We start from the raw sequence: 20,247 nt of genomic DNA, 5'->3' as shown, positions 1-20,247 counted from the left end.
ATTAAATGCTGTCAATCTTACACTGTCACTGCACCGTAATTAAAAAGTCTGCATTTCGCTACATTATAACAACAATGGCAAAAACAAGCTTGATGGATTACATAACTTAAACTTCAAGAGTCTACTAATTATTTTTTATCCTGAAGGGGCCTTTTCATGGAAGATACTTTCACTTTTCAAACAGGAAATAAAAAAGCACAGGCGTAAATAATGAAATTAATGGTGGCCGAATTCCATTTAGTTGTTTTGATTTCAGCTTCCTGCTACCTGGCTCATTGTCACTCTCACTTGAAACACTTGAATAGAGCCATCCTTCGTGTTATTAATAACACCTGCACTCTTCCTACCGTGAAGTTTTTCAAACTTGTTATTGCCTTTAAAAAATGAGCCATATTGGTGTTTTATTTGAGGAAAAAGGTAATCCCTGAACACTTACTCCATGCCACACAAGTTTATTTAGGACAACATTTCAATGCTGGCCTCGAGCAGGATCAATAAGTTTGATGACATGTTTAGGCCCAATTTTAAGCTGTACAACTCCAAATTCCAGTTTTATCTGGCGTCATTTGCTGTGCAGTGTATAGGCAAACATGCGTTGCCCGATCATCTGCTCCTGACCAGCCATCGGGCATTCAAGTGACATCCTGACAGGTTAGAAATTTTGATCGACTGTCTTCAGATTTATGCACAGCAGAAGGAGAGCAGGATTGGAAATTAACTTTTAACACACAGCCATTCAAGAGATTACTATCGTTTTTTTTGGCTGGTGAGTGAAGCAAACGTACCTGGTGCAAACTTTCAACCCTGAAGCACAGCTACAAGTCAATAACCAAAGTCAGTCCTTTTTATCTCACCCAATCAATCATACAGTGAAGCGGCCAGAACAGTCCTGCAAGAGGTTTGTCTATTTTACACGTACATTGTGAGCACTCAGGTCGAGGCTTCATAATCAGAAAAAAACTGTGTGAATACATAAATTGTGAGCTTTGTCTTTACATTGCAGACAATTTAGTGTTAGTCAGCAGTTTAAATGATGTTCGAAAAAGTCAAATTACTGGACTCTGAAAAATACGTACACACATAAGTCTGATTGAAATCGCGTTGGCAGTACTTCTGGATCTTCTCCCTATTTTCTCCTGCCTTTTATGTTTTCTTTCCCCTGACACACAGCCTAACATTCCACACAATTTTGCTCAATAACAAACTATTCAGGAGGGAAAATGAAGCTCTCTAAGTTTGTTCCTAAGACACATTTTACCATTAAGTTCTGTCTCAAACTATTGGTTTTTTTTTTTGTGGACCCTGAATCCATTTGGGGCTCTCTGTCGTCTAAGAGATCAGCGCTGTCAAGGCGGCTTGCTACCAGTCAACGGTTCACCTCAGTTAAACTCAAATTTACTCTCCAAATACCGAAAAAGAAGCTCTGTACCTGTGACAAGAGTCAAGAGACCGGAACAAAGGAGGTAATGGATGGGCAATGAGGCAGCCACCCAGGTAAGACTTAACTCTCTGCTGGATTGTGTAACGTCTGTGTTGTGAGTGGGATGGTCTCTCCAGATCTGCAAGTGTGTGAGCGTGTAAGTGGGTGGGAGCGTGCATTATTAGAGTGTGTGTTCCTGCATGTGTGTGTGTGTGTGTGCGTGTGTGTGTGTGTGTGTGTGTGTTTGTCTGGCCTGACCGGGTTTGCTGAGTCAAAGGAAAGCAGATCAAGACAGAGCGGCTCAGCTGCAGCCCCTGGCTCCCAAAACAATGAATGTATCCAGCTTCTAACCTATTAACAAACAGCCAACTGGCAAACTCACACACTCCAAACACACACACACACACACACACACACCTCTGAGGAATGAGCATTGATTTCCCCCGCTTCAAGTCCCCGCTTCATAATACACTCATCTATCATAACCGCACTAACAAAGATAGGAGAAAAAAATAACTGGATGGTAAGAAAAGGAGAGAGGAAAAAGAGGAAAAGAAAAAACCTCATAAGCCAGCTGCTAAATTGCATGCAAACTATTTCACACACACAAACACAGACGAATTCCATCTCTCATCAACGACGGGCAAACAGCATTTGTCGCTTTCTGCACCCCCCCCAACCCCATCGCTTCCTCGTCCTCCACAGCCACTACATCTGAAGTCTAAATGAAGCGCTCAGTTTCAAAATGCCATATATATCGAGTGAGGAAAAAAATAATCCAGAGCCTGAAATCCATCAAAATTTCAAAAAAAGCATACCATTTTATCATTTAAAACATAAATAAACAAAGCTTTGATGGTCTACTAGCAATCACTTTTGAATATAAGGCATCGTCTTCTGCCATTATCTCGATTTGGAAGGGAAATAGACAAATTGACGCCACTATCTGGACCCCCAAACACTTCAAGACGATGAGCGATATCTCGGCTCACAGCTCCCGCTGACAAGCATGAAAGGACTTGATAAGAATAAAGACATCAAGCTGCTCCAATGTGATTTGTGTGGTTTCCAGCTTTAATGTTAGGTGAAGGTCACTTGAGGTACTCTTTAAGTTCAGAGAAGGACAAAGTGAAATATTCAACGAGAGCTGGAAAGTTAGTTAATTACGATTTGACCCTTAGAAACCTGAAAAATTGAAGAAAAATACTTAGAAATTACTCAAAAATTACCAAAATATTAGTAAAAAAAAATGTAAAAAATTAACAAGTGCAAGAAAATTACCTGAAAAATAGCAACAAAAAAAAAGTTAAACACACACACACACACACACACACACACTAACACAAGGAAGGTACCTAAAATTGCTTAAAATTGTTACCTTTTACCTAGCTTTATAAGAATATTTGGTTTTCTAAATTTACTAATTTCTTGTAATTTGTGGAACATTTATTGCCAAGTTGCACATAACCTTTTTCCATGTTTTTAAGAAATCACATTAATTTGCTTCAAAGGGTTCAAAGGTTTGAATACTTGTGAAAGGCGTCTGAAAGCAGCACAAGAAAAGAGATGTGAATCCAGGTTCCAAAGGGTTAAGATACTTGTATTTTATGCAATTTAAGACTTCTCCTCCACAACATTTCAGATTAAAATCTTGCGCTGTACGTTATCTTACAGTTTGACTCACTTGTTACTGATTTTTTTAACAAACAAAAGATATTCAAGGAGTCTGGCACGTCGCTCATTTCTGTGCGCTAAGTTTGAAGCTAGAGGCAGGAGGCAATTAGCGCAGCTTAGCTTAAAGACTGGAGGCAGGATGAAACATCAAGGCTTGCGCTGTCTAAAGTTCAGAAATCCAATCCGCCTGCTGCATTCTTAAAACTCACTTAAAGAGATCGTTTGGATCTTTTGAAATGGGGTTGTTTGAGGTACTCTGTGTTACATAAGGTCGGTTACCACTGCAGGAAGTTAGGGTACTTTTGCGGGGTCTCGCCCATCGGTGTGTGTCTCTACTGCAGGGACCGCCCCCATAGAGTTTTTATGGAGAGGAAACAAGTCCTTGCCTCTGGGTAGGTACTTTAGTGTGACCCCAAAAAACTGATGGGTGGGATGTCAAAAAAAAAGATTTTTAATGCTGCATTCATGAATCAGAATAATGACTTTCCCACTGGGAAAATTCACATGAATGGCCTCTCATGTCAGAAAAACAACTCAGCAACTCGGAGATATTTTCATAACACAAGTTGTCGACTTAACGACATAAATTTATAAACATGGCGGGCAAAAGTCAATGTTTGGTCCATTTTTTTATTTCAAGTATGGAAACAGCTATTAACCTCTTTTTTAAATGCCCCTCGCATTAGAATGCAACCCTTCCTCTTTGTGTCTTCCATGCTGTTCGGACCTTCCAAAATCCCAAACCCCAATTTACAATAAAGTATTTCTGATTTCTGATTTGTGGATACAGATGAAACAGAGCAATACCACCAGAGGTCGTGGTTGCAGCGTAACGTAGTTCAAGCGAGATACCACCACAAGACACGACAAAGATATTTAAATAATGACAGAAAGTAAGGAAACAGGTGTATATAATGATAAATAGTCATTCATTGTGAAAATAGTTAAAGAGAGAATATAAATGAGCCTTAAGTATGTTTATATTAGTAATTTACAATGTCAGCTTAAAAATGGATGACATGTCAGTCTTCGGTTCACAATTAGTTTCTGCTGTCCCCAAAGTGACCAAGGAAAATCAGTTATTGCAGGTTTAATTAACCAGCAGTATAATACATTTTTTAAACTAGCTCCATCCTAATCAGCTACAATATTAAAATGCCACTTACATGTTAATGAATCTCTTTAAATAATAAATAACCCAATAACTTGTCACTCTAAAGGGCTTATTCTGAATGAGTACACTTCTCTGCTCATGCCTCCATACTTGTACAGAGTCCAGCTCTGCAGTTTTCTCACACTTTTTGTCAAACAGTGTATTTTTGCATTGTGGTATTGCTAATTTTTAACTCAAGTAAGCTGTCTAGGCACTTTTTTCCTCTCACAGCGTGTGTTAATGAGTGTTAATGGCGGCTGGTTCCTAATAAACGTGAAGCTGATTAAAACAATGTTGGCTCTCACAGGCAGAGTGTTACTATAGCTGAGAGAGGCAGAGAAGCAGAAGGGGAGATGTACGCTGTGTAGCGAAAGTTCACTGATAATCAGCATCGCTTATCACTGGCAGTGAGGGAGAGCGTGAATGCTCTGAATACTGATGAGTCAAATTGTGAGCGACATCAGCGGGCACACACACACACTCACCCACGCAAAACAGGACAGAAACTAAAACAGTGCTATACAGTTCACATATACGTGCAGCATACTGACTGCTGCACAAGGCTCATTCTTTTACCGCAGCTGTTCTTTTCTATTTTTTGCCAAATAAACCCCCACAGCCCCGTCAGATGAACTCAATACCCCTTCATTAACGCTGCCATTTATTTCAACCACTTATCCATTACTTTCACCAAAAGCTTTCAGCCTTTTATCTATTTCTTTTATCTTACTATTTCAGCCATTTGTCTTTAACTTCTCGACTTCTCTGCTTGGTTTTTACAGATTTTAACAGCATGCTCTCTAAAATACAATGCTTTAGCTTCTATATGAGACGCAACAGGCCTTCAACTAACTCCAACTATAAACTCATCTCCCTACAAACACTGAAACAATATGACATTAAAGCAAATACAATAGTGCAGACAGGCAGGCAAGAGCAATTAACTATATAAATACAAATAAATATAATAATGTTTAGAGCAACTGAGGTAGTATAAAGAGCGCTCAGGTCTGCTTAGGGGAGGAGGAGGAGGATGGTGGATCCAACAAACACAGGACTTTAACCAAAGAGACCAGTGTTTGTGTCCCTCGTGAAACTAAAAGTCAACATTCAGTTATTTGTGAGTATTCAGTCAGATGTCCATCAAGTGAATCATGAATCTTATGTCAACAATCTTTTCCTAACCCTAAACAAACTGGTTTGCTGATTAAACCTACCCGTGACATGTGACTCCCCGTTTACCCCCTCTACGTCCATATAAAATGCAAAAGGCTTCTTCAGCATCGTTATAAAAATCCCAGCGAATTCTGCCTCAAGCATCAAAATATGATGTAGGAATGAGATCACATTGGATTGTCGGGGTGTTACCAGCACACTATATTGGGATCATTGTAGATTAAAAATATTTTTATATAAAATACGGACCCGGGGGAGGGGGGAACTATCCCATCCCCCATCATTTCTTGTAAATTTCCGAGAAAAAGTGTTTAAGTTTATGTACGCAGTGTGCATTCAGCAGCTTTATACATCCGAAAAACTAAAGATAACAAGTTAGTGTTCATCCACCACAACTTCCTCCTAGGTGGACTCTTCCTCTGACTTTTTTCTCATACATCTATGAGTTTGTAGTCTCAGAGAACATTTTTGAGTTTAAACTCTCTTTTTACCACTTCAGATTTTTTTTGTACATTAACATAAATCTTGATTTCTTTCTTTTTTTTCTTTCTTTGATTATTATACCTTCCTCCGTAGCTCCATATTTCGATTTTGACTTTACCTACGATGACCCTAATATGCCTTTTTATTCAAATCGTACTTGCTTTTTTTTAAAGTAGTTGTTACCGGTGGCAACTGCAGAAATACCACCTGAGGAAAAAGACACCTCTGGTTATCACTCATCTACTGTATTTTCAGTAGAAGTGCTAAAATGTACCCGCTCACGTTTTTCTATAAATTGAAACTCGCAGTTCTGTGTGGGTTTGTTGTATAATGGTGTCTACTCTGTACAATTATACAGTCACATCTCTGTATGTACGATACACGTGTGAATGCGTTTGTGTGCGTGTGAGAGAGTTCATGTGTGCGCATGTGTTTGACTGGTACAGAAAAAGTGTGATTCATAGCTGACTCACACACTTAACTCCCACAGAGGCACACTTTTCACAACAGCAGGCGAGCCAAACTCCCACAAACACCCTCTCTCTCTTTGTCACACACACACACGCACGCACACATACACACAAACCACACGCGTCTAATAAAACTGGATTTTGCGGTGACTTCTGGGATGTTCAAGAGTCCAATAAAAGATCTGTCCCTCCCTGCCGGGTTATGTGTCATCTGTTCCAAGCAATCTGAAGCTTCGGTAACAATAAAAAGGTAGATGAGCCTTCACTGTGTTCCAGGGATTTGTAAATGCAGGATGTAAGAAGCACAGCGGCTATCAGAAGTGAGTTTATGACCGGAGGGTTGCCAGTTTGAATCCCAGTGCCGTCTGGGGCAATTTTGCAAGAGGGAAATAAACCAAGCAAATCTGATTCCTCCGTTAACAACATTTTTTGTGCTTTTGTCCGTATTTTCTTCCAACCCTTGACTCTAAATTGTGGTGTTTACTGTAAATGTCGGTCTTCTTTCTTTCCTAGTTTTGCTCAACCACAAGACCACCTGTCACATTAGTCATATTCCAAAATAATTAGGCAAGCTGGAAGCAAATAAAGCACAAACCTCATGCATAAAAAGTAAGTAAAAGGCAACAGAGGTGAGACAAATTCTCCAGGCAATGCTAAATCACAGAAATGGTCACTTGAGTTTTTCTCCTTAGAAATTTGCATGAGTCAATAAACAGAACACCAATATGTGTCAGACAGGATTATATCCAGGTGCTCGTAAATCTCTGTTGCCATCTGTTATTTACGACAGGAAAAATGTCCATTAAATTTGGACCAAGGCCATGAGCACAAAAAGCTTGCAATGGGACAAAAATACTATAATGCAGGGGGCTTTTTCTGAAGGTTAAACATATTAGTTTGTAAAACATTAAAGTCCAGGTAAAATGGAGCAGGCTTGTGATTTATGAAAACAGCATAAACCAGATTGATTTAGCATCTTTTTTTAAATCTGCAATGACAAATTAAATTTATTTTCCAGTTCCTTTGGGCAATAACAACAAACTTTTTTTTAATTTACTGACCACAGCTTTTTATGTTAAATTACTATTTATGTGAAAGATGTTGCTAATAGTGATGTTCCTACAGACAACTCTACAGTTCCTGCTCAACTCATTTTAGTGTCTTTAATCTAATTACTTTGGCATTTATAATCAGTCTTGCAATTGGCTGACATTTTCAGCAGAAAAAGCTCTGAAGCCCAGTGTGTGTTAACTGCACAGCACCAGAGAGACACAGAGACAGTAAGTGACTAGCTGGTGAATTAGCAGCTAAAGAGCCAGATACTTTCCTCAGGAGATAGTGGCCACCAACACAGAGCCAAAATGAGAATTAGTATTAATTTACCACTTGAAGTTTTAAACGAGGTACGTTTGATTTCAGACAAAGGTAGACAAAAACAGCGGCAGTTAATGGTGTCATGGCGCACCCCTTAAGGGTTAATATTAAAACATATTTTTGCCACTTTAAAAAAGGCCTACCTAAAAAAAAAAATCAATATCAGTCTAAGTGTACAGTATATTTACAGTATTTTCGCTGTCACACAGCCTTTTCCTTTGGCATTACATTTCTCATTCGCCGCCAGTCATCTCTTCTAAGCAAATGTGCTGTTAGCAGCTTTTAAGTGATCCAACTGAAACAAAACTTCACGTTGAAAACACTCCCAATACAGCCTATACTATTCTATTCTTTAGGTAGGCCTTTTATAAGGTGCCTAAAATACATTTGATATCAACCCCTCTATACGGCACGGTGCAAAGTAAAAAAAAAAGTAACATACCTCACTAGCATAGTATGCTACACGAATCAGCAGCCTACCTCATTAATTAAACAACTCAGTTAAGTCCTGATTTCACACTGGACACAAACAGCAGGCTCCTGGGTGAAAGTCCGGAGTTTATTCGACTTATGCACCTCTCCTTTTTTTTACTACAGTAGTTCCCACAGTGTCAAAAAATGATCCTGCTGCTAAAGCGTGTTGCTGTGCTCTAGCATCTAAAGCCAAAAGGCCACTGACCAAGTGTCTGTATTTGACAAGTTGGGAGTCAGACCGGATTGCTGCAGTATGTAAATATCCTAACACAGAGCTGTGTCATGCTGGAGTGACTTTTACAGGCTTGTTTTAGCCACATTTTAGAAAATCGGCCAAAGAAAATGCAAATTTATGTGCTTTTCCACACACTACTGTCGTGCAGATATTGGGAGTTGGTTCAGGGAGATAAGCAGCATCTGAGTTCTTCAGTCAGAAGTCTAAAGAAGAGGGCGCAACAAGAGGACATAATTAAAAAGCTCCAGACAAACCTCAAACAAAGGAAAACAATGGCTGCGTAATAAGACAGAGCTGACTGGAAAATGTAAAAAGAGTTTAGAACTACTAATATTACAGAAATGTCCTCTTGGAAGAGTTCTGGTAACAGCTCTGGGTGCATATAAAGTGCGTTTAAAGCCATCCAGAGACAACAGAGAGCTTTTTGCTATATTTAGACTTTTTTTTTAAATTTCTGGTATATCTATAGAGATTTTTTCTATGCGCAAATTGAAAATGCACATATAAACAGGTGGACTGATGCACCTTGTCTGGCTCAAACCAAATTCCCTGCATGCACCACTTGTTTGCTCAGTGCACACAATTGAAGCAACAACCAAAAAAGAGACTTTTCTGATGCAAACTGCTGAACGTTTCGAGTAATCTAAATCCTGAGTCTCGTCATGTCTCACCTTACAAAATAATAAGCCTTAAAGGGATCAAGCCCACAGACCTAAAACCGTCTGATCCTACAGGCTGTGCCTATCACTCTGGCAGCTTTCTCTTGTGGTGTCATCAGATGTGCTCGCATGCTGTCGCGGTAATTTCACTGCTGATTTTCGAGTCTGCCGATCAAATCCATGCAAAAATTGTTCCTTTGTGAACAGATGATAACAGGACATGGGGCAAAATTCCCAGCATTCCCAGCAAGTTCTCATGTTACTACTGAAGTGTACCACTCCCATATTGTTTTAACTTCAGACGTGCCAATGCAGCACTGTTGCCAAATCAACAATGTGCAGACCTTTTGGCCCCAAACGCCTGTGTACATATGCGATCTGTGCATGTTAACGTACACACACACACACACACACACACACACACACACAAATATCATGTTTCCCCTCTGTCGCCACAGACACACCCAGTGGACCCACCATGAACCGAATACCACACTAAAGCATGCCACGTGTGTTATGTGTATATATGTATGTGTGTGTGAGAGTGCAAATGTCCAAGGACCCTGGTGGAGCCTTCTGTTCAGAGCGGGTGTGTGTGTCTGTCAGCTGTTCTGCACAGACGGTCTGAGACGAACAACTCGCCATCCACCCACACACACTGACTACACACACACAAACACACACACAAAGGGGCACACATAAACACACGCCATATGCACATGACCAACCGATAACCCATCCAATGAGGAGGCTCTGAGAAACTGAAACAGAACATCATGTAAATAAATCTTTGTCACGATTTGTTGAAGCATGTGAGTCAATAAAATCCCTGACCTGCTTTTTATGCAACAAACAGATATGATGAATAACAATTGTGTCTAATATTAGTTGTTATAATTAGTCATTTTTCTCAGTTCATGTGGAGGGTGGGACTTTGGATCTGGCTGTGTTTACTGATGAGAGCGATGATGCATCTTAGCGCTGCGCTCCAGTATGTGAAAGCTGTCAGTGATTGACCGAATGAGGGCGCTGTTAAAGGTCAAAAGGGCAAAATGATGTTGGTTTTTTTGCTTTGACTTCATATAAAGAAAATGTTGACTGCACAATGTAATGGCTATAGAATAATGACAAAATCAGTGTTAAATTGGTTCTCTATAAACCTCATTTTCACATTGCAATTCTGTCAGCCGATATGATCTCCTGGGAAAATACAACCTCATTTTTAAAGCACAAAAGAAGTGTGTCAACCACTGCACAACAATCAGAGGAGAATAGCATTCCTCTTTTCCCCAGTATATTTTTTATTGATACAGTGGACTTGAATTTTTTGATTTTGTATTTTTGTTCCATGTTTTCTATAATAATAAAATTACTACCCATCATTTTTCTTTTTTTCTTTTGTTTTTGCTGATACAACACATCTAATAGCATTTAATTTTATGTCAACGCTACACGAAGCAAATGAATGATTTTTTCCAACACATGAATATTACTTTTTTCATCAATGAACACCTTCACAACTATTGGGCTTTTTTAAAACAAACTCTGTATCTCAGCTGCCATTATATCTAGAAATTGTATGTAGTGATGAAGTTTACCAATACCGTAATAAAGCCAGCAAGACAACAAGGTTGTGCAGGTAAGACGACTAATGCTTAACAGTAGTTAATTAATATGCACATACCACCAACAGGACAGAGGTGTGAATTACTTAAAGTTATGGCAGATTGCTGGCAGTGTTTTAATATGTCAAAATAACAGACAGTCTTCAGATTATTCCATCACTTTAAATAAAAAATCAGTCAAGGACCTAAAATATCTTGTTGACACGACCTCTGAGGTAAGGTCTTTGGAATTAACGGAGCAACCAAAATAACTGTGTTTGTGGGAAGTTGCTCGACTCTAAAAAAACAAAAGCAATTCAGTTTTTCTTTGCCACAGCAGCAGAAACAAAAATACCACTTGGAAACACTTTGGGGGGAAAAGTTAAAAAGTTTTCATAAACTTAAAGGTCAGACTTGTTGGGCTCTATTGGCCCAGTTTTTTCTCTTATTTTTCTTCATCGACTTCTGTGGAGGATGCGTTCTGGTGCAGTGTGTTCAACATCACACTGACTGGTCTGATCGGAGCCCTAAAATTTAAGGTCAAACTGTAAAAGGTCTTCACTGCTAAAACAACTGGTCAGGGTTTGCTGAAGCTTCCCTCTTCCAGTACAAAATGTATCTGCAAACTGTTTCCTAAAGGGTAAACGCAGTGGTGTGGAGGGTATATGCAGGTAAAACACTTCTTTTTCTGGTTGTTTACAATTTACCAACCTATCAGCCAAAAAAACATTAGAATAATAACACATTTTCAGCATCAGTATATTTTCATATTCTCATGAATATGTTATTTTAAGGAGGTATTGCCAAATCTGTTTCAATAAAGAATTGTTTTCTGTGTTTGCAATTTTTGGAGATTCTTTGACAACTATGAGCCAGTTATTAGGAAATATGTTCTAATTCTGGACTAATTTTTAGACTGTACATTATGAGTTTATGAACCTGTCATCATTGGAGACCAATGCAAATGCTAAATGCTAAAATCCAGCCTCTACTCACCAAACACTCTTTTTTTTTTTTTTTTTTTTAACTTTTTTTGGCCTGACAGTGTCTGATACTAAAAATAAAGATCTTGGGTGGAGTATTAGTTTAATGATAAAATTCCAAATTTTAGTTTTAGCACCCAGTAACACCCCCAGATCCCATAAATGTCCGCATGACTGAACTGTGAACTGTGTTGAGTTTTAAAACCCCCATCAGCTGTTAACCGTATGGAAAATTCAAAAGAGAATGACATTATTAATTTCCACCAAAATCAAGATACATTTCTTTCAGCCTAAAATAATTTTACAAACTGGATAGACCACTTTAGAAAGTTCTGCACGACCTTCACATAGTCCATCTCTTTGCCAAACTGGACATATATTACTTTTTTAATGGAACCTGTACTTACAAGGTTGGCATCACAGCCAAAACTCCGCTCTTCATTTAAACTAAATTAAAGTTAGATAATAAATCTGAATAATGGTCTGGGCTTAATTGTGGCAGGTCTGCTTTTGGCAGGTTATTTTGGAGGAAGCCTGAGTGATTCTGGCACTGAGTGCTGAGCCAAAATGAGTTGTTACAACATACAGTATGTACAAATATGGGGACTGAGGAGCGGACACCACATCTCAATTTTATCCTCCATGTTTTAGAGAATTTTATAATATAAAATTCTGGTGTGTCTATGTGGGAAATGCAGGGATTGTTGAGTGCCTCGTCTACATTGTCCCATTATTCACAGGACTAACAAAGATGCACTGTCAAACGGCAGCGAGGATGCTGGAAAGCACAATGTATCAGTAATAGCCATTTCTTTTTAATGTGTAAAAGAGTTTTTCAATGTTCACAAAGGCCCCTGGGCGCAAACCTAATCAGCCTGGCTCTTAAATTATGAATGAGAAACGTCTCCAGTGTGATCACTGTGAACTATCACATGTGCTCTTGTAAACAAAACTCAATATCATTTTTTGGATAAATACTCATTTAGGTTTTTTGTGTTTTTAATTGATTATTTCTTTCTTAAATTACACTGTAACAGTACTCCTTATTCACAAATCTCAGTTAAACAGCACTTAAGATGACACGAATTTGAATCTTTAAGACTATTGTCAGTCTGAGAGAATTATGAGACAATTGAGCTCAATCCTGCTTTGTACGCTCTTGCATGTTGAAAATATTTTCTCTCAAGAGCCGGGCCAGAGGAGTAACAAACAGATGAGCCACAATCTACGCAATACCAGATCCAGCCAATCGTGAGCAACACCGCTGATTGCAAGCACACCAATTGGCACACACAGCTGTCAATCATGACGTCAAACCATCAAATAATTAAAACAAACATCAGAAAAATGAACATCGGCAACAAACATCAGCATGATTAGAACTACCTAAAAACTGTGTAGGAGGGTTGAGGGGCCTTTCATCCATTTCATTCATTGTTGATCGGTTCATATCTGTGTGCCGTTTACGAGCCCCCACAAACACACACTCTTAGCCGCATTTACACTGCCTGTCCAAGGTGGGAACATCACACCGTTATTCTGCATCGCCATTCCATTGCCTCTCCTCTGAGCTAGTAACGGATGTAGTAACAGCGCCATAACGAGGTCTGTGTAAAGCCAGAAAGACGTGACTATGGGCAGTACGGGTGTTTCGTTTTGACGACGTATTTATGTGTGTTACCCACCACGGATTTAAAGAGAATCTGCTTGCAAACAGTGGCTAATATTAAGAAGAACAGAAGCCCTAAATGTTTGCAAACTGGGAAAACAATGAGATTCGGGAGCTCTTTAACGTCTGTGCAGGGGACGAGATCAGCAGCCATATAACAAGAATGTAAATGATTGTGATGCACGTTATGCCTTTGTTATTGTTTATAACGTAAATACTGTATGTCACAGTACAGGCCGACACTGCTGTGTTAAACATCAGATTGCCTCTTTTTGCTGTGATGCAGTGTATAATCACACACGGAAGCAGAATAATGCCGCCGTCGTTTGGTTCTGTGTAAAAATGTAAGGGCGGTATAAAAGGAAGACTTCGATGCAGCCTTGTAGTGCGATCACTGTGTAAAAGCAGCAGGTATTAATCCGTCTATGGCTGTGAACCCCCCCATACACACACACACACACACTTGAGTCCACGTCCCCCCAATTCGAAACTTTCTATACTCGCCCCTGCTCTTCTGAGCAGTGAAGTTTGGCTGGCTCTCTTCCTGTCACTCACACATTACATCATCACCCGCTGATCATCAGGTGCCAGTATGATGCATGGACACACACACACACACACACACCTCCCACACAACATGACATCTTGCCAGCATCTGTCGCCTCTGCATGACTGCTCATCTGTCATGATCAACCAGAGTGTCTTGATCTGCCTCCAGGTGTGTTATTTATGAGGGTTTTTGACTATGAATTGATCATCTGCATACAGCATGCGTGTGTGTGAGAGAGTGAGTGCGTGTGAGTGTGTGTGATGCTACAGCCTACCTTTCATCCACTCCACCACCTGGCTCGTGCTCCATTTGCTGACCGGCTCCATCACCAGCGCCATCGAGGAAACTTTGCGCCGACTCTCCGTTGCGCGCAAGCGGTGTTGTCAACCCCAAAACAAAGCTCTGTCAGCCGGCCACAGCTCCCCCGACCCTCCCTCCCGCCCTCCCCCTTCTGTCCTCTCCTCCCTCCGCAGCCAGGTGACTGCTTTCTTTTTTTCTTTCTTTCTTTTTTTTTTTTTTTTTACACTATCCCAGTCCGGTCCTCCCGCCCCTCGCTCAGCCCGGTGTCGTGTCCCGTTAACGCAGCCGTGCCCTCAGTGCGGGACAGCCCGTGCGTGTGTGCAGCGGAATCCGGTACATTCCCCTGCTCGATCCAGTCTGACATGTGGCTCTTTTCCCCCTCTCTTCCCTCCCTTCCTCCCAGTGCGCCACTCCGGTCCTCCCGGTGTGCGTATGTGTGTGTGTATGTGTGTGTGACAAAAATCGAGAGGAGTGTGTGTAGGTGTGTGCGCAGCCGGTCCGTTACCGTCAGCAGCAGAGTAGGATAGATAAGTCACACCGGACTCAACACCCGACAGCATCTCTCTCTCTCTCTCTCTCTCTCTCTCCAGATATGATTAAATCGTGCACGCGCCCCGTGGGTGGCTCCGCGCGCACATATCAGTGTATTTCCCTCTGGAGCGATACAATCATGCAGATATGATGGGGAAAAGATATTCTCACAAGATGTTTAGTCAGGCCCCATGAGTGAGTGAAAAAGATATAAAGTGTGTGTGCGTGTGTGACAGAGACCGTGTGTGTGTGCGTGTGCACGTCTGGGGACAGGAAACATGAGGTACCTACACACTTTCTGCTTCTGCTGCTTAGTGAGGAAACTTAATGAAGCCTCAGCCAGCCTCTCCACCTCTGCTCAAAAGATCATTTCTCTCTAGCCTCAAACCATTTTTGTCTCATCTCATATCCAATTAGTGCTCTAATTTACACCTGTGTTCACACAATTCAACCTTCTCCTTGGACTTGCATGACTTATTTTTCTGGCCACTTGGGGGCAGCAGGACAACAATAGGCCTGTTTCCACAATAGGTAGTTTTACGGGGACTCACCAGTTGGTGTGTGTCTCATTAATGTCACATTCATGTGATGTGGGCTGGTAGGAGTTTCCAAGTTGTGAAGTTGTAGCGCAGACTCACCAATACGCCCCCCCTCCCACACACACACAATAGCCGTACCCATCCGCTGCAGAGCCATGTACACAGCTCTGCTCTTCTGGCAATGGGAAAGCAGTCTATAGCCTATTTTTAGGGGTTTACTCACTTTTTAAAAACCTGTGAATGCACTGATTTTCTTGGAAAAGGGGTATAAGCCTAAGCAATGCTTTAACCACAGACATGAGCTGATGCAATTTCATGACAAGGAAACATTTGAATCTTTTGGAAATCAAGGTTATCCTAAACTGTAGGAGGCTGTGTTTCAAAAACTCACTTCTGCCACCAGCGGCATCTCAAAGATCTCCATTTAGATATTGTCAGAAGTGCACAGCAAGAACACAGGACCCCTGTAAAGGACCGTGTCTGATAGTGTGACATGACTGGCTGTTCAAAGCTGAAAAATGAGGCCAACAAAAAAGTGCCTAAAGTGAAATTCTTTGAATGGTCACTTGAGGCTGACTCCAGAAACCAGTCAGTCCTCATAGACAGCATGTTAAAATGCCCAACTTACAAAAATACAACCTGAACTGAACCAACCCCTGTCAGTTGAAGTCTCAACCTGGCTTCTCCAAGATCATCACATAAAATACTGAGCCGACCCCCACCACCACCACCACCACCAAAAAAAGCACACCCAGGACACACCAGCAGTGTGATATTTAGTTTTGTTTGAAACTGCTCAGTGAACTACATATGTGCTAATTACAATTCAAACTGAATCAAAACGTTATTTGCTGCCATAGACTTCCATATATATTTTCTCCAAAATAAGGTTCTGGGAGGGACATCAGGAAGAGAGGAACTTCGACTCTCTGTTTTGTTGTAGGATTGAGGTTTTGTTGGTTACATGGCAACATTACTGTTCATTTGGAGTCGGATCTCTAACCACCTGATGAATGATAAGTCCAATATTCACTCTTTTTGTAAGAGGGGGCTTAATAAGACAGGCACTAAACTGAGTGTTTTATACAGAGGATGAAAACAGGCACAACAATGTGTTTTTTGTAACATTTAATTATGAAAACATGCTCTAGAATACCAAAATACAGAGCTGAACAGGAGCATAATACGTCCCCTTTAAACATTTGTACAGCTCATTTGTACCAGCGAATAAACTGAGTTTTATGCCCTTCAAAGCCACGAGTTACATAACACAGTCTACAGAGAAAATAACTCGTGTCTCAGACAAATTTCAGAAAAATCTGACAGTCCAGTTTAGCGTACAATCAATGCAAAGGGCCTTTCTGACAGCCAAGGTTTTGACACATAATAATGGAAAAAGCACAGGTGTTCCCAGTGAGCATGGACAGTGTGACAGTGATATTTACACCCTTTCTTTCAGTGACAAGTCAATGTCCTCCATGGAGTTAATTTGAGAATTGAGTGCAGCCTAATCCAATTTAAAGGGGGTGGGCAGGTGAGGGTAAAGCCTCCGTCTTGCACATTACCTTGGCTCAGAAAAATGGCTGTCAGTAAATTAAAAAAAATCCACTATTTATGGATTGGTTAACCTCATTCCAGCTGAGTGAATTTAGCCTCAACCACTGAAAAAAATTGCTTAAAAAAACCCAAAAAACCCCAGCAACATCTTTTTCCAGGAACAGCGCACTGTATCGGGATGCCAGCAAAAAGCCAAGTCAAAGAATATTGTTTTTGCAATTGAATTAAATTAACCTTTTGAGATCTTTTCACTGACTAAATACCAAAATCTGTTACCATCTTCAGTTTAATCTTCTGTTAACATTTATAAAATCACTGCACTGTTAAACTCACTATGAGAATTTATGAGGATTCTCTCTGAAACAAGCACCAGACTCTAATGCAGGGATGCTCTACTTGCTTTGCTTGGATGCCACTTCTGAAAAATGGCAGGAGGCCAGGGGCCAATCGAAGCAGCCCAATACATGTTTCTTGATTTTAATTCTCAAGGATTTTAGGACATTTCTATGGTTTTAGGATGTTTCTAGGATTAAGGAAATTTCAAGGATTTCAGGACATTTCTAGGGTTTTAGGAAGGAGGTTTCTAGGATTTTGAGATGATTGTAGGATTTTAGGACATTAGGGGCTCAGTAGGATCTCTGTTGACGGATGCGAGGGAATCCTTCACTAGCACTTTTTATTTGATAAAGAAGCTTTATTTTGATGCTGTTTCCTGCATCCTGGTACCTTATATAAGACACTAAATACAAAGCCAATTGTCAGTGTGAATCACTATATTTTTATTGTGAATTAGAAAATGGTAGGGGTTGAGGGGCGCAGGTGGGGATTTGGGGGCTAGATTTGGCCCTCCGGCTGTAAGTTGAGTATCACTGCTCTAATGTATCCTGCATTAGTGAATAAAGCTGTTGCTAGTCACACTAATGAATTATTATACATATTAATGTTTACCAGTGAGATGTTAAGCTAACACATGGTAGTGATTTCAGTCAGTGGGATCATGTAATGAAAGTATGATTAGAGCATTATTCAATTTAATCAAATCATTAAAGATGCATTACACTGCATTAGTGTGTGTGTGTGTGTGTGTGTGTGTGTGTTAAAAGAGAACCTATCACTTTATCACACAAGCATTTCACACAAACATACACACATATTACATCAGAGTGCACAGCACACATAGTTCAGTCATAACAAAGGAAAAAGATACAAGTACTGAACATAAATCTTTTGATCTAATTCACTGCAGCGTCATGTCCTCTGTAGGTGGATGCATGCAGAGTACAGAGGCTGTACACACACAGTTTCCCTTCCCAATAGAGACCTCTGCTGGTGAAATTTGCTATTGATGTTGGTCATTTAGTGAGGAATAGCACTAAAGATCTACTCTGTGACACACTAGAAGCTACTGCAGAGACCTGAGCAGTGGTGTTAGGTTTTTTTTCCTTTTCAATTTTTATTGGATCTTAATCTGAAGTAAACTGAGTTTTTTAGGTGTAGAAAATGGCTGGAAGTGATGGATTAATTCTCTGATTCTTGCTATATTTTGCATCTTTCTTTTTTTAAAACATCTCAATAACTATTGGATAGATTGCCATTAAAGCTGGTACCTCAACCAACTGCAAGTTAAAAAATGCTGTCATTTACAGAAATTGTGCCTCAGATAAACTTAGTGTTAGTAGTAATAAGGTGCACAAGTAATGCGCCCTAAAACCTGGAAGTGAGTTAAATTTTTTGCAATCCTGCTTCCCTTTTCTAGAAGCTAGGGGATTTTTTTGTTTTGGTTAGAAGCCTAAAATCAAAGTTCCTACAGTTTAATGCATAACAGAAGACTTTTTCAGACTTTTTCCAATGCCATTCTAAATTTTATAATAACTGTAAAAACTAAACAAACCAGAAAACAACAAAATGGAAAGTTCTTTTATGTTGTAGAACAAAACATGAGGTTCTCTCTCAGCTTGTGTTAACCACAGACCGTATTTCAGAGATTTAACCAAAAACACATACAAAAAACCCACTGACTTCTAGACAAGGGAACCAGGAGTCCTAAAATGCTAACGAATTTCCAGGTTTTAGGACCACAATACACAAGATATTGTTGTGTTTTCTGCCACTGTTCATGGAAATCATCATAATAAACTGTAGATGAGGAAGCAAAACAGGGATTAGAGAACATAAAGACCATTCATAAAATATCATTTTTTCACTGAAGTGACAGACTACCTCAAATAATTAAATGTTATTCCTTAAATAAATAGCACATTATTTGTAGATATAATTAGACATTATTGGATAGTTACATTAATATGTAACAGAAGTCACTCACAGCAAACACAGGCAAATGTTGACATCAACCAGCACCAGGATTCTACATAAACCTAAAACTTTTCTGATTGTGCAATAGCCTATTTTTTCCAAATATTGAGAAAGCGGAATTACGTTTTCTTCTGAACCAAAAAGATAGTGAGTCACTGTGATGTGACATGTATCAGCTATGCAGACACTGACACGACTTTTACTTTTGAAATACTGTATGAATTACAAGTGTATTCATTTTTTTTAAGAATGCATTTTCCATTTCTGTAAATTTGGCTTTTTTCAGACACTACACTCTGTTTGTCTGTCTTACTGCGATGTTGCCGGACCATCAGCTGTCTGATCCGCCATCAGACTCTGGTCCATGGGATCTGCCGTTCCAAACACACTGTGTGCCTGCTGCTCAAATCTTACTGGTCATTACTACTTGGAAAACAAACCAGAACGTTTCTGATAACCACATCTTGTCCAGTGGCCTATAGATTCTGCATTCATATGTGAATATCTGTTTATAAAGATTATACCGTCAATGACTTCTTGACTTCTCTTTAACCGGCCAGTTAAAGTGTTTCAGTTTGGCATCTAGCCTGCCCTGCACTCGCTGTTTCCCAGACACACCTGACGGAGCTGCACTTTGCTTGTTACCATCAATGTAATTACTTAAGCTCACACATAATGTCCCTGTACATGTGTTTACTAACGCACCACGTCTCAACTTCATGTTGCTCAAACAAATCTGAGCAGTGAAATGTCCCTTTTCTTCTCTGGCAGCTGCAGATACTGTAGCTACCAGACAAGCAGCAGACAAGAGGAAGGACTGGTTCTTTGTTGGACACTCTCACACTTAATCTGCACCAGTAATTAGTCATCTTTAAAGAGGAAGAGGGTAGAACCACACAAGCCTGTATGAAATAAATAAAGAAGTTAAAAAGGGAATAGAAGATAGTGCTCTAATTTGGATAAAGGGCATTAATATCCTAGATGCATTAGATGTCTTTTTAAATATTTGCCAGGCATGTATAAATGTATGTGTTTACAGTTACTGTAAATTATTAAAATGTATGAGGTTAGTGTTTGTGAATT

At 39.9% G+C, this 20,247-nt stretch overlaps 1 protein-coding gene across 2 annotated transcripts in view; it reads right to left on the bottom strand.

The window, feature by feature from the left end:
- Window positions 1–20,247, bottom strand: part of cnksr2a (connector enhancer of kinase suppressor of Ras 2a) — a 102,995-nt gene that overhangs the window by 59,137 nt on the left and 23,611 nt on the right. Inside the window, exon 1 of one of the 2 annotated variants that reach the window (XM_042510815.2) lies at window positions 14,199–14,343. The exons of the other annotated variant lie outside the window; for it this stretch is intronic. Within the exon in view, the coding sequence (XP_042366749.1) occupies window positions 14,199–14,262 (64 nt within the window). The 5' untranslated portion in view covers window positions 14,263–14,343. Of the gene's footprint in view, window positions 1–14,198; window positions 14,344–20,247 lie in introns of those variants that run through there. 2 annotated transcript variants of the gene reach the window in all.

The sequence above is a fragment of the Plectropomus leopardus genome, chromosome 21, assembly GCF_026936395.1.
Source record: "Plectropomus leopardus strain MGB_pleo_1.0 chromosome 21, ASM2693639v1, whole genome shotgun sequence".
Taxonomy (NCBI): Eukaryota; Metazoa; Chordata; class Actinopteri; order Perciformes; family Serranidae; genus Plectropomus; species Plectropomus leopardus.
This window is presented reverse-complemented; position numbering and strand designations above follow the sequence as displayed.